Source organism: Sturnus vulgaris, chromosome 8 (assembly GCF_052056855.1).
Source record: "Sturnus vulgaris isolate bStuVul1 chromosome 8, bStuVul1.hap1, whole genome shotgun sequence".
NCBI classification, from domain to species: Eukaryota; Metazoa; Chordata; class Aves; order Passeriformes; family Sturnidae; genus Sturnus; species Sturnus vulgaris.
In genome coordinates, this window is record NC_142250.1 from 29,223,642 (window position 1) to 29,234,279 (window position 10,638).

The 10,638-nt window shown below is 42.1% G+C and overlaps 1 protein-coding gene across 3 annotated transcripts in view; it reads right to left on the reverse strand.

Annotated features, from left to right (window-relative positions):
* The window catches only part of GPAM (glycerol-3-phosphate acyltransferase, mitochondrial), a 28,025-nt gene extending 17,876 nt beyond the window's left edge, over positions 1 to 10,149 (reverse strand). The window contains exons 1-5 of one of the 3 annotated variants that reach the window (XM_088169331.1): positions 9,971 to 10,149; positions 8,472 to 8,602; positions 6,453 to 6,575; positions 3,404 to 3,477; positions 465 to 578 (exon numbers count right to left, since the gene is read on the reverse strand). In XM_088169331.1, coding sequence (XP_088025457.1) covers positions 465 to 578; positions 3,404 to 3,477; positions 6,453 to 6,575; positions 8,472 to 8,573 — 413 coding nt within the window. In that variant the 5' untranslated portion in view covers positions 8,574 to 8,602; positions 9,971 to 10,149. The remainder of the gene's footprint in view (positions 1 to 464; positions 579 to 3,403; positions 3,478 to 6,452; positions 6,576 to 8,471; positions 8,603 to 9,970) is intronic. The other 2 variants (XM_088169332.1, XM_088169330.1) reach the window with 2 other exon arrangements.
* Between the last annotated feature and the right edge of the window lie 489 nt (positions 10,150 to 10,638).

The following is a 10,638-nucleotide window of genomic DNA, read 5'->3' on the forward strand; positions in this document are numbered from 1 at the left end:
ACAGGCTCCACAAAGTTAAGGCTGGGTACTCCATTCTACAGCCTTTTTCCATTTTTTTGCTGCACTCTCCAGGTGTACCCTTGGGGTACTCCAAAATGCTGCTTTCCTATTATTTCTGAAATACTGACAATTTCTGATGACTGCAGTCTGACTTCAGTGGTAATGATTTACATGAATTAGATTAAAAGAAGTCTGAAGAGCTCTCATGTAGCAGTTTTATTTTTCTGTGTACTGTCTGCTGTTTCCCCACTACACACCATTCATCTAGAGACTTGTAATCCTTAAACTCCCCTCTTTTAATATCCCAACAGAAATTGCAAACTACATTCCTGAAAGACTGTGCTAAAGATACTGCATCTTCCAGTATTTTAAATAGTCTGATCTTCAAAACTTGCAGTTTCTAAATTAAGGCACATTTTAATGTGCTATTAATTTAAAAAATAGTTAATTTTGTGTCATCTTACCTGCTGCTATTCAGCACATTTTCTGTCAGATTCTTGGCAAACATACCCTTATGAACATCCCTCTCTTGCACAAAAAGGACATAACAAAAGCGTCTTGCAAGCCACCCTCTGTACCTACAAAATATGAAGGGTATTTCAGTGTGATCATCAAAATATTTTGCTGCCAAAAAAATAGCATTAAAAACAACTAAAAAGAGAATTAAGAAGCAAAAGTAAGTAAAATTTTATAAATAGCTGTCTAAAAGCTTCTGTATCTTCCAGTAAATTGCCAATATCTTCATGTTATGGATGAAACACCTGAGCCAAATGGGGTCTGCATCCCTTCGATTCAGGGTGACACTGGCCTTAAAACACCCCCAGAATCCCAGGAACAGAGCAAACAAACCAGCATATACATTTTGTCTGTCCCCTGGAACCAACTCGCCAGCTCAGACAGGCCAAAAGGGTTGATTTCCAATTTGGTGCCCCTTTCCACTGAGGAAAGTAAAGGTCCAGCTAAGAGGTTTGTCAACTTCTTCAAGAGCACCAAGTCCTCGTGGGAAAGCTGCTCACGTAAGCGCAGGGCAAACTCTCACAAACACTTTTGAAAATATGTTTGCATTAGCCACCAAAACTCAATCCACTTTCTTAGTTAGCTTTTCTTCCTTTACAGTGTTTTCAAACACCCAGTCCTATGTGTCTTCTCCATACCTTCTCCTAGCAAAGCTTTAGCAAGAATATAACCACAAAATAATCACTAAATCTCACTACAAATTCAAGTGTTTAAAGTAACTTATGAAGACAGCCTCTTCTTTTTAAATTAACCCTGTCCTCTACTGCCTCAATCATACAAGCAGAAACCGCTTGAGAAAAGGTTATTTGGAATATCAAACATCACAGAAGATGCATGTGACACAGGAATAGCTTACACCCCACAGTGGATATTCATCACTATTCCTCTCCTAACCTCCCTCATTTACCAGGCCAGCAGTGGACAAGCCACCACTTACACAAAGCAAACACCCGGGACCCCCAAACAGCAGATCTGATGTGATGGGGCAGAATTAACAGCTGGATGAAAAAATCAATTCTGGCAATTCCTAAGCCCAGAGCAGTAAGTATTATGCAAAAGCCCTGTCCTGAGGTGTGCTGGTGCAATGCCTGGCTGCTGCTCCAGAGAGTGCCCCAAACTGACACGTGGGTGACAAAGCTCATGGTGGTTTCCACGCTGGAACGCCGCCAACATCTCACCCGTTGTCATCACCTGAGTTACTGATCCTGGCTGTTAAACCTCCCTACCACATTTCAGTAAATTTATACACATGTTAAAAACAGCAAGGAAAGATGAGACAGAACTTTTACACTGCAAAATGCCAAAGCCCTTGAGTGCACTGTAATTAAGACTGGTGCACATGCACAAGGCATGGGCATAGAGTGGCACAGAATGATTACATAAATATTCAGACCAGCTATTCGTGCTGTCAGAGAAGAAGACTGGTGACTCTGTTTTAACTGCTTTTTTTCCTTTATACCCCTTCTCTTTGAGAGCCTTACTGATTTTTCTAGAAAGCAAAGATAAGACAAAAATATTTTTTGTAACTGTGAACATATCAGAACAGCACACAGCTATCACAGAGATCTATCAAGGTATGAAGGCTCCTACATTCATTTTACAGCTTAGACATAATGTAGTTTAATTAGAAACATCTGTTTTCTGATCATGCAGCAATGAGAGAAGACAAAAACAACACAGAATGGACCAGTCAAGAGACATTTAAAGCTGGCAGTTGTACCTCAGATAAAGGCTGTCAATACAGTTACAGCGTGCTGGCAGTTAGAGAATCCCTCTTGCTTTAAGGCCAAGAAACTGTGACTGTGTAGCCCCATGAGACCTCAGAACTTCATTAAAATTATCCATTTTCACACTATAATGACACTGTATTTCTCACTATTCTGAGCTAGATGTTTTTATTTCAGACTGATTCATTAACCCATTTTTTTTTCTCATATTTCCAATTCAAGTAAATTTGATCACTCAAAACCATTCGAGCATTAGACTTTCAAAACTAATTTTAAAAAGTTAAAACAGTATTTCTGTTATTTTTTCTGTATTCCAAACTACAAGCTCATCTCTTAAAAAAACAATAATTAATTCAAATTTAATAAAGAACAGCCTTCAACATTAGCTTTCTCCCTCTCAAGCACACACAGTGCTGCCTTTCACTCAGACACTTTGGCTCATTTCTTTCAGGCTGCTGGCCTCTCTTTGTTTGCTCTGACTCTACAACAAACACTGCACGACCTGCTTATGCTAATGATTACTGTAAAAAAAAAAAAAAAAAACTTAGCAAGCATTATTAACTTTCCAAAGAACAGAATATTTTTGTACAATTCCAGTATCTTCATCTCAGAACACAAGATGTGATTCCAATAGCACAAAGACACATCTGCATTTTTCAGATTTTTTTTCATTTATATTGCACTTTTCAGAAGCTGCACTCTGCCACTAAGGCAGAAAAGAGACAGATTCATAAGACATATTCAGGTTTAATTGCCATAAGTGGTAATAGCCAACACCTAAGTTGTGAGCCAGATCTGCTCAGTAGATGAAAGTGCAGCCTGAAGTCATTCTACATAAAAGAATAAGCCCCCTCAATATTATGCTCCAGATGCTGCCATTTGCACAAAAGGAGAAAGAACTTTTTTTGTGAAAAAAATTCTAGGTCTTTTGTGAAACAGGTTTGACCCCTACACTCTTTGTTTAAACCCCAAAGGACTTCGCCCAGTTCCCAAAAACACACAGCCAGATTTAACAAGCACAAAACTGAAGTCAGCACCATATTTCTGCATTTCAGGACCACAATATATATCAACTCAGTCCAGACCATAATACAGACTTCTCTGTCATAAAATCAGGGCACATTGAATTTTAAAAGCAAAAGAAACCTTTGCTACATTACCTTGTATGTGTTTCATTGATGTATATGACATTACGTAGACCCAAAGAAGGAATACTAGAATTGAAGAAGTTATCCTGTAAAACCAAGGAAAAAAAAGATTGAGGGACTATTTCATTACATAAAAATAGCTTTGTCTGTTACATTCATCATAACATTTAAGACAATGCAATGCTTTTCATTTGTATTATAAGCAAAGCCAAAACCAGAGAAATGTTGAACCTGCCTATACAGTACACAAACTTCTAAAATGAAAATGGAATTCAAATAACTATTCCCAAGTCTAATACTTCCAAAGCATTCTCTAGGCTTCACTGTGTGGTTGTACTGGTTACACTTTTCAAGCCAGAACATTTCATCAGATCCTGATGTAATATAGACCAGGACTTGTCTGTATATAATACAGAAGTCATCTTTGAGACAGAACTTTATTAAGCCACACTGGGCATTAGTGTAACCACAAGCATTTGCCACTCAGTCTGCAGCATACAGTTTGCCAGCAGACCAAGCATCATGTAACAACCAAGGCAATCATGTAACAAGCCCAAGGGTCAGGATATCCATCCATGGTTAGGTGGCAAATCTCCACATTCCTGCTCTGCCTGAGCAGGAACTCAGTCCAGCCTTGTAGAGCCTTGTCACAGACTCCACTCCAAGCTATTAACTGGGATGAGTTCAGGAGCACTTCCACAACAAATATTCCTTAGCAGGAAGACCTAAATTCTACTCTTCCATAGTCCAAGTGAATACCTTGACCAATAGGCTGATTTCTTTCTACTCAAATTATACATAATTATAAAACTGGCACCTTGCCAGCAGTGAACTGCAGCTAAAACTACTGGAACTGTACATGCCAAAGAAGACAGAAAAAGGACAGCAAAGGAGAAAGATGGTCACCAGCAACAGCAGAGCTGCAAAACAGCCTCACCATCAATTCTGCAATGGGGATCAGGTAGGAGTCATTTGTTTGTATTTTGTTTAGGACACACCATTTACCACAAAATTAAAATGCATGACTGTCCTATGTTATTTGCAAATCAGGTAGAAATTATATGCTACAGTGAGAGCAGAGAGTCCTCTGCTTCCTGTTGAAGCACAACTGTGCTGTACAATCAACCAATCGTTGCTCTAAGGTCTTAAGAGGAAACTTCAATGTTATGCTAATTTCTTTCCTATACACTGGTGAATTTTTGTGGATCTTATAAGCTGATGACATGTTCTGGCAAAGAGAAGCAAAATGACTTGTTCTTGGTCTCCCAAACAATCAGCAAACAAGTTAAGTACCAATGAATGCCAGTCCATACCAGCGCTCTAAGTGCCAGGTTAAACCTCATTATGAAACTCATCCTCCAGTGGTACTGTCACACTTTAGCTTTTCCTTATTTAACTCTTCTCCCATCCTGTGTCAGGCAGAGCATGTGGTTCTTTGAGACCAACTGAAGCAATACAGGATTTCTCTACTGGCACAAAGAAGAAGTCCAGCTCCCACCACCACATCCTGGCCTTTTCTGCTGATCTCTACAACTCACCTCTTAACTTACAGCACCTCTAGCATTCATTATATCCTTTAATATCCCAACTTCATGCAGACAAGACAAAAAACTAAGATAGACTAAATGAATAAAGCAGATAGTTTTCTGCTTTGTTAGTGAACTTGATCAGCCCTCAGGAGAGCAGGAAGGAAAACGAGAGGGAGAAGCAAGACTTCCCATTCTCAGCATTGGCAAGTTGTTAGTTTGGGCAGCACACTTAAAGAAATTGGACTCATTAATTGCTTCTGTTTAAGAAAAATAATGAAAAAGGCAGCTCCAAAAAAAAGCATTTGGAATCTAATGAGAGGATTATCTTTGTTACTGTCTGTGCAAGGATGGTATTTTTTTCCTTATAGAAGGCAACAAAGGGCTTAATAAGTCATGCCCCTTTCCTAAGTGGGATCTCAGGATAGTTAATTAGTCTCTTATTAAATGGACAAAATACAGAACAAGATTTTTATTTCTAAAGCATAATTCTTGGTTTGAGAGGAATAGCCTAATTACTAACAGGCTAATTACTAAATGTATAAAGCCCTAAGCTGAGGATTCACACACACCTTTTCATAAGTCAAAACACTTGACTCGTCTGTTTGAAGTAGTCTCAGTTTATCTAATTGCTTGTCTTGTTGCCCATATTATACACAGCCTTCACAGTACATTTGGATTTCTATACCACATTTGTATGTCATTGATGCAATTTTCTGTTCTGGCAGAGGAACAGAGTGAAATAACAACTTCTCTTTGGTGGAAGAGAGAAGCAAATTTTCCCTCTAGCCCAACCAATGAAGATGTAACTGAGTGCAATCTAAAGCCCAGGGTGTACACATAGCCAAATTACATGATGAACTGGTTGCAAACTGTACTGTGCCATTTATCAGCATTTTGCATCTTGAGCTTACAGAAAGCCTGCCCAACACTGTTCAATAAAGTTCACATTTTAAATTGCACAACCTCTCTAGAGCCACCACCTTGACACTGTTCCCAGCAGACAAATATCCCCACCATCACAACTGGCAGTCCTTGTTTCCAGGCTGAGCAGAGAGGCAAGGAATCAGCCAGGTGTAGGGAATTAACTTGTTCTCTCAAGTACAGGACTGAACAAGTTGGAAAGGAAGCATATTGCTTAGCTTCCAAACTGTATGTATTCTGTGGATAGAGAATTAGAATGTCGTAAAAGCAAACTTTCACACTTTTATATGCTCCAAATTTCCATTATTAATCGAACACACCAGAAAATTTTGCTGTCTTATTTCCTAGTAATAATTCTGAGGAGCTGAAGAGTTTTGTGCAAGGACTAAGTCCGCACTGAGAGGTGGGAAACTAAACACCAAAACAGGTGTGTGCTTTCGTGTAATTCCATGGCAAATTAAAGGTAAACACAAACAACAGTGAAAACTTCCAGCACTTTATAGAGTAAAAACATTGTGACCTTAATTCTGAAAGTAAGGAAACTACTGCAACTTCACTATGCTGCAACTATGCATTATTGTCAAAGATAATCCATGCAGTAATCTTCTTACCCGGCTCTGGGGAGTGCATACATAGCAACATCGTCCCACAAACGGCCTTTTCCTGCTCAGCAGAGCCTCCTTCCATCTTAAAGTGGCAGATCGGAACAGAGTGGGACGAGAGTTGCACTCTCCCTGCAAAACAAAAGACCACTGTGTAAATGTGCAGAAATATGTGTTCCACACTGTATGAGAAAGCTTGGAGGAAGAGGAGTTGCCAGACACACACAACAAATTACCCCTCAATTAAACAGAGCACAATTTTTTCCAGCACATTTCTAAAATTAAAAAAAAAAAGCAAGATCTGTATGTATCTAAGCACTGCTGCATGGGCTGACACACAAAATTTTAAAAGGAATGATAACTGTAGGTACGAAACACCAAAGAAACTGCCAGCTGAGAAAACTGAAAGAAATTAACAGAACACTACATTCTCAATAATGTAAAGGTGCTTGCAATATGAGCAATGTATTTTAAGAGTCGACTGAACATCACCCTGTAAAACTGCAAGAAGACTCAATGTATCCAAAATATTCACTCCATGGACTTTGTAGGCACTTTCAGCAGTTTCATGCAGAGTGACATGAAAAAGGAACCCCTGTGCCTTCTCCAAAGTTACACTGTCTATCTGAAGACTACAGAACAAAAAAATCCAGAGTGACTGCATTCACAGAACTCATTCTCTATGTTAGGACATAAAGCAAAAATTATAGTTATTCAAAGACCTTGATTTTTTCCATTAAAGTCTACTAAATTGTTGCTTGCCTGAGAATGAGAACTGGGTTGCCATTTTTAAACCACATATTTTATTGAAAGGAAAGTTACTTCCAGTATAAAAAGAGAAGTTACAAACCAAACCAAACCCAAAATGTTGTTTAAAATAGAACTTTTAAGTGGTAGAGCAGCAGGGTAGAACCAAGATTGGAAGACACAAATACAGACCATCACATACTCAGCCCCATGAGAAACTCCCAGAAAGTCAAAAGAAATGCTGAAAATGCTTAAAAACTTAAATTGTGCATGTATCACATTTGGCAAGCAGCATGAACTGGCAAATACTCCAAGGCTAACTCTTCCATCTGAAATAAGTATCAAGATGCTAAGCCTGCCACAATCCCTTCTCTATCACCTAATGCTAACTCCAAAACAAACCAACTTTGTTCCAACCCCTGACGTACATCTCCAGCATTTTCCTACAAAACCTCCTTTCTATCTCTTCTGACTTGCCTGTCCTTATTCCACTTTCTCACAGACCCCCTGGTCTGTAAGCTTGCTGTTCCATGGAACTTAGATCTAGCTAGATAGAAATCCCAGCTGTCAAGACATCTGCCCTTTCCCTCAACTCTGACCATGTTTCCAATTCTTCTTCTGTATCAAGTTCAAACTCCTCCTCTCCAGATCCATGTTTAATTCCTCCTGACCTATGCTGCTAAACCAGCTACCACCACCTCAGTCCCCATGTGGCTCTTTTGGCTCCACCCAGACCACTCTGCTCACTGCCTACTTTGTCCCCTCAAAATCCCAAGGCTCACTCAATGGAGGACACAGACTTTTAATAGGCTCCTTATTTATATCCACCAATTTTTTTCTGCCTCCTGGACTGCATGGAAAGCTCCAGCTTCGATGCCTATATGACTGTGCAACCTCAGCATCAAGCTCTCTTTCACCTGCACACTTTAAACTACATCACCCAGAAGAGCAACAAGCTTCCCACCTGACTTTCTGTTTGACTTTGGCTAGTCCAGAATGGAATTCTGTACATTTACTGCTATATAAATTATTAACAACAACACACCAGAAGACTGTTAGACTATCAACAGAGTTTGATGGGATTTTTCTTTTCTAGCAACATTATTCTTTGGCACAGGATTGAACTTTTGGTTCCTCCTTATGTTTCAAGTTAAATTAAAACCAAACTGTATCGTGCATGAAAGACAATATTCTTTATCTTCATAACAATAAAAAGTCCACCTCCAACTTGAAGAAATAATAAGATAAATATGGCCAGTAACATTCCCAATTTTTACTTACCCACTCTTCACTGGAATGCTTACATCTACTGATGCTGCAGTCTGCTGAGGTGGACAAATAGGAAACATCTATTGTTCCAAGGGACAAAGCAGTTTCATCCATGACACAAGCGTTGAACTGAAGATCACACACTGCAAAATAATAGCATGTGCAAATATATATTATTTTTAGCTATATATTCTTATATTTATATGTATGCACAGAAACACATACCTAGTTTCAGAGAGGGCATCTAGCATCTAGGGCATCTAGCAATAAATTACCAAACTGGTATTTTTTCACCCTTCAGTAGAAGTTCAGTTCCAAAGATGCTTCCTTGCAGGTAGAAATCAGCATGATTTTAATATGCTAAAAACCCCAGCACATTTGACTTCCATAAACACAGCTTCCTGCATGCTTTTCTTCCCAGAACAGGTCACTATAGCGCCTTTGTAATTTTCCACTGTTCTTTACTGCATGGTTTAAACCCTGCAGCCATAACATACGCATGTCAGACACTTTCATAAGTTTACTATTCTCTTGCACTGTGACCTTGCTCTTTCATAATTTGCTTCTCAAGGACATCTATGATCTACAAAAACTGTCATTAATATTCTCACCTAATCCTATCTCACAGTATATTTTATGTGTCTGGTCTAGCTGTAGTCAAACTAGTTTGTGAATTCCTTGGGAAGAAGTTCTCTGTAAAAAAAGCACACCTCTAAATGTGAACACAGTGCTGACATTTCAGTCTTGTGGGATTAAAGAGCAGTACAGAAATCTAAACTTGAACTATTAATTTGAAATTGAAGTTTTGTAGATAATATAATGAGCACAGTAAATAATTCTCCCTTGGCCAAAGAAAAAAGGAAGGGCGAACATACTAAAACAACTTAGTGTTGTACAGTGTATTTGCAAAAGACTACAAATTAAACTGCTTTGTTGTTGAGAGCCACCAAAATAGGAATCCCAGCATTTTCACCAAGAGAAACTGTAAACAGGCAAAACCTCCTCTTCCATGTGTCGCTGCAAGGAAACTTCTACCATGGCCCAGATTGGGCCGTCAGGAATGAGACTGTTCCCACCTAGCATGCTAAGCCAACATCTGCAACAGCGAGATTTAAACTTCAGTCCAGCGTTTTTGCCTTTCTTAGTGCCTTCCCCAAGTTGCCACAAACCCATCCCGTGATACCTGCACGCAGAGAGCTCCCACTACAAACTGCAGTCTGAGCCAGTATAACCATGCATATCCTCGCACAGCCTAAGTACCTCAGTCATCCCTTTATCTTTGCTGGCTCTTACATTCGATCCGCCTTTTATTTAAATTAGTCCTCAGGCAAATTACTATCTAGCCCTCCCAATAAATACCAAAAAAAAAGCCTAGAAACCTCAAACGCTGGAACCGAAATGCGTCCCCCTCGTGCTCAAGGTGACCTTGGCTGCACCGGTACACGCAAAAGATGAACTTTAAGAAATACGCAATTAAAAGCCCGTTTGAGCAGCAGCAGCCGCATACCTACCTGTGAGCCAACCCGCCCCCCGAAGCGCCCGCTCCCGCTGCGGCGCTGGCGCTGTTCACCTGCCGGCCACCGCCATCCCCGCGGGCTCCAGCAGCGCTCCGGGCTCACAGGGCTCACCGCGGCTCCCTCGGCAGCGCTCCGGGCTCCAGCCCCGCCGCTCACCAGACCTGCTATAAATAAAACCGCGCCGCTGAGCGCGGTGGGGAGTGCGCAGCGCCCCGGGCACCGCCGCTGCCAAGGGGCCGCCCCGCGCCTCCCCGGCCGCCGCGAGGGGCGGGCGCCGGCCGCGGGCAGCCACCGGCCCCCGGAGCCCCGCGGGGATGGCCGAGCTTCCTCTCGCCCACCTGGCCCCCTGCCCGCCGCCCGGCCCGCGCTGCTCCTCTCCGGCCCGCGTCCCCCGTACCGCCGCTGCTGCTGCTGCTGCTGCCGCCGCCGCTGCCCCGCGCTGCCCCGGCCGCACCGCCCCTCCCGCCACGCGGCAGCCGCTGCGCTGCCCCGCCCCGCCGCCGGGGGCAGCACCGCCCGTGCGGCCCGGCCCGGCCCGCGCCGCCCCGCCTGCCGCCCGCTCCGCTCCGCTCCAGCCGCACCGCCGCCGGCCCCGGGCCCGCACCCGCGCTCACCGCGGACTCCGCTGCTGCCCCAGCCCTCCCGCCGGGCCCGCCGCGGCG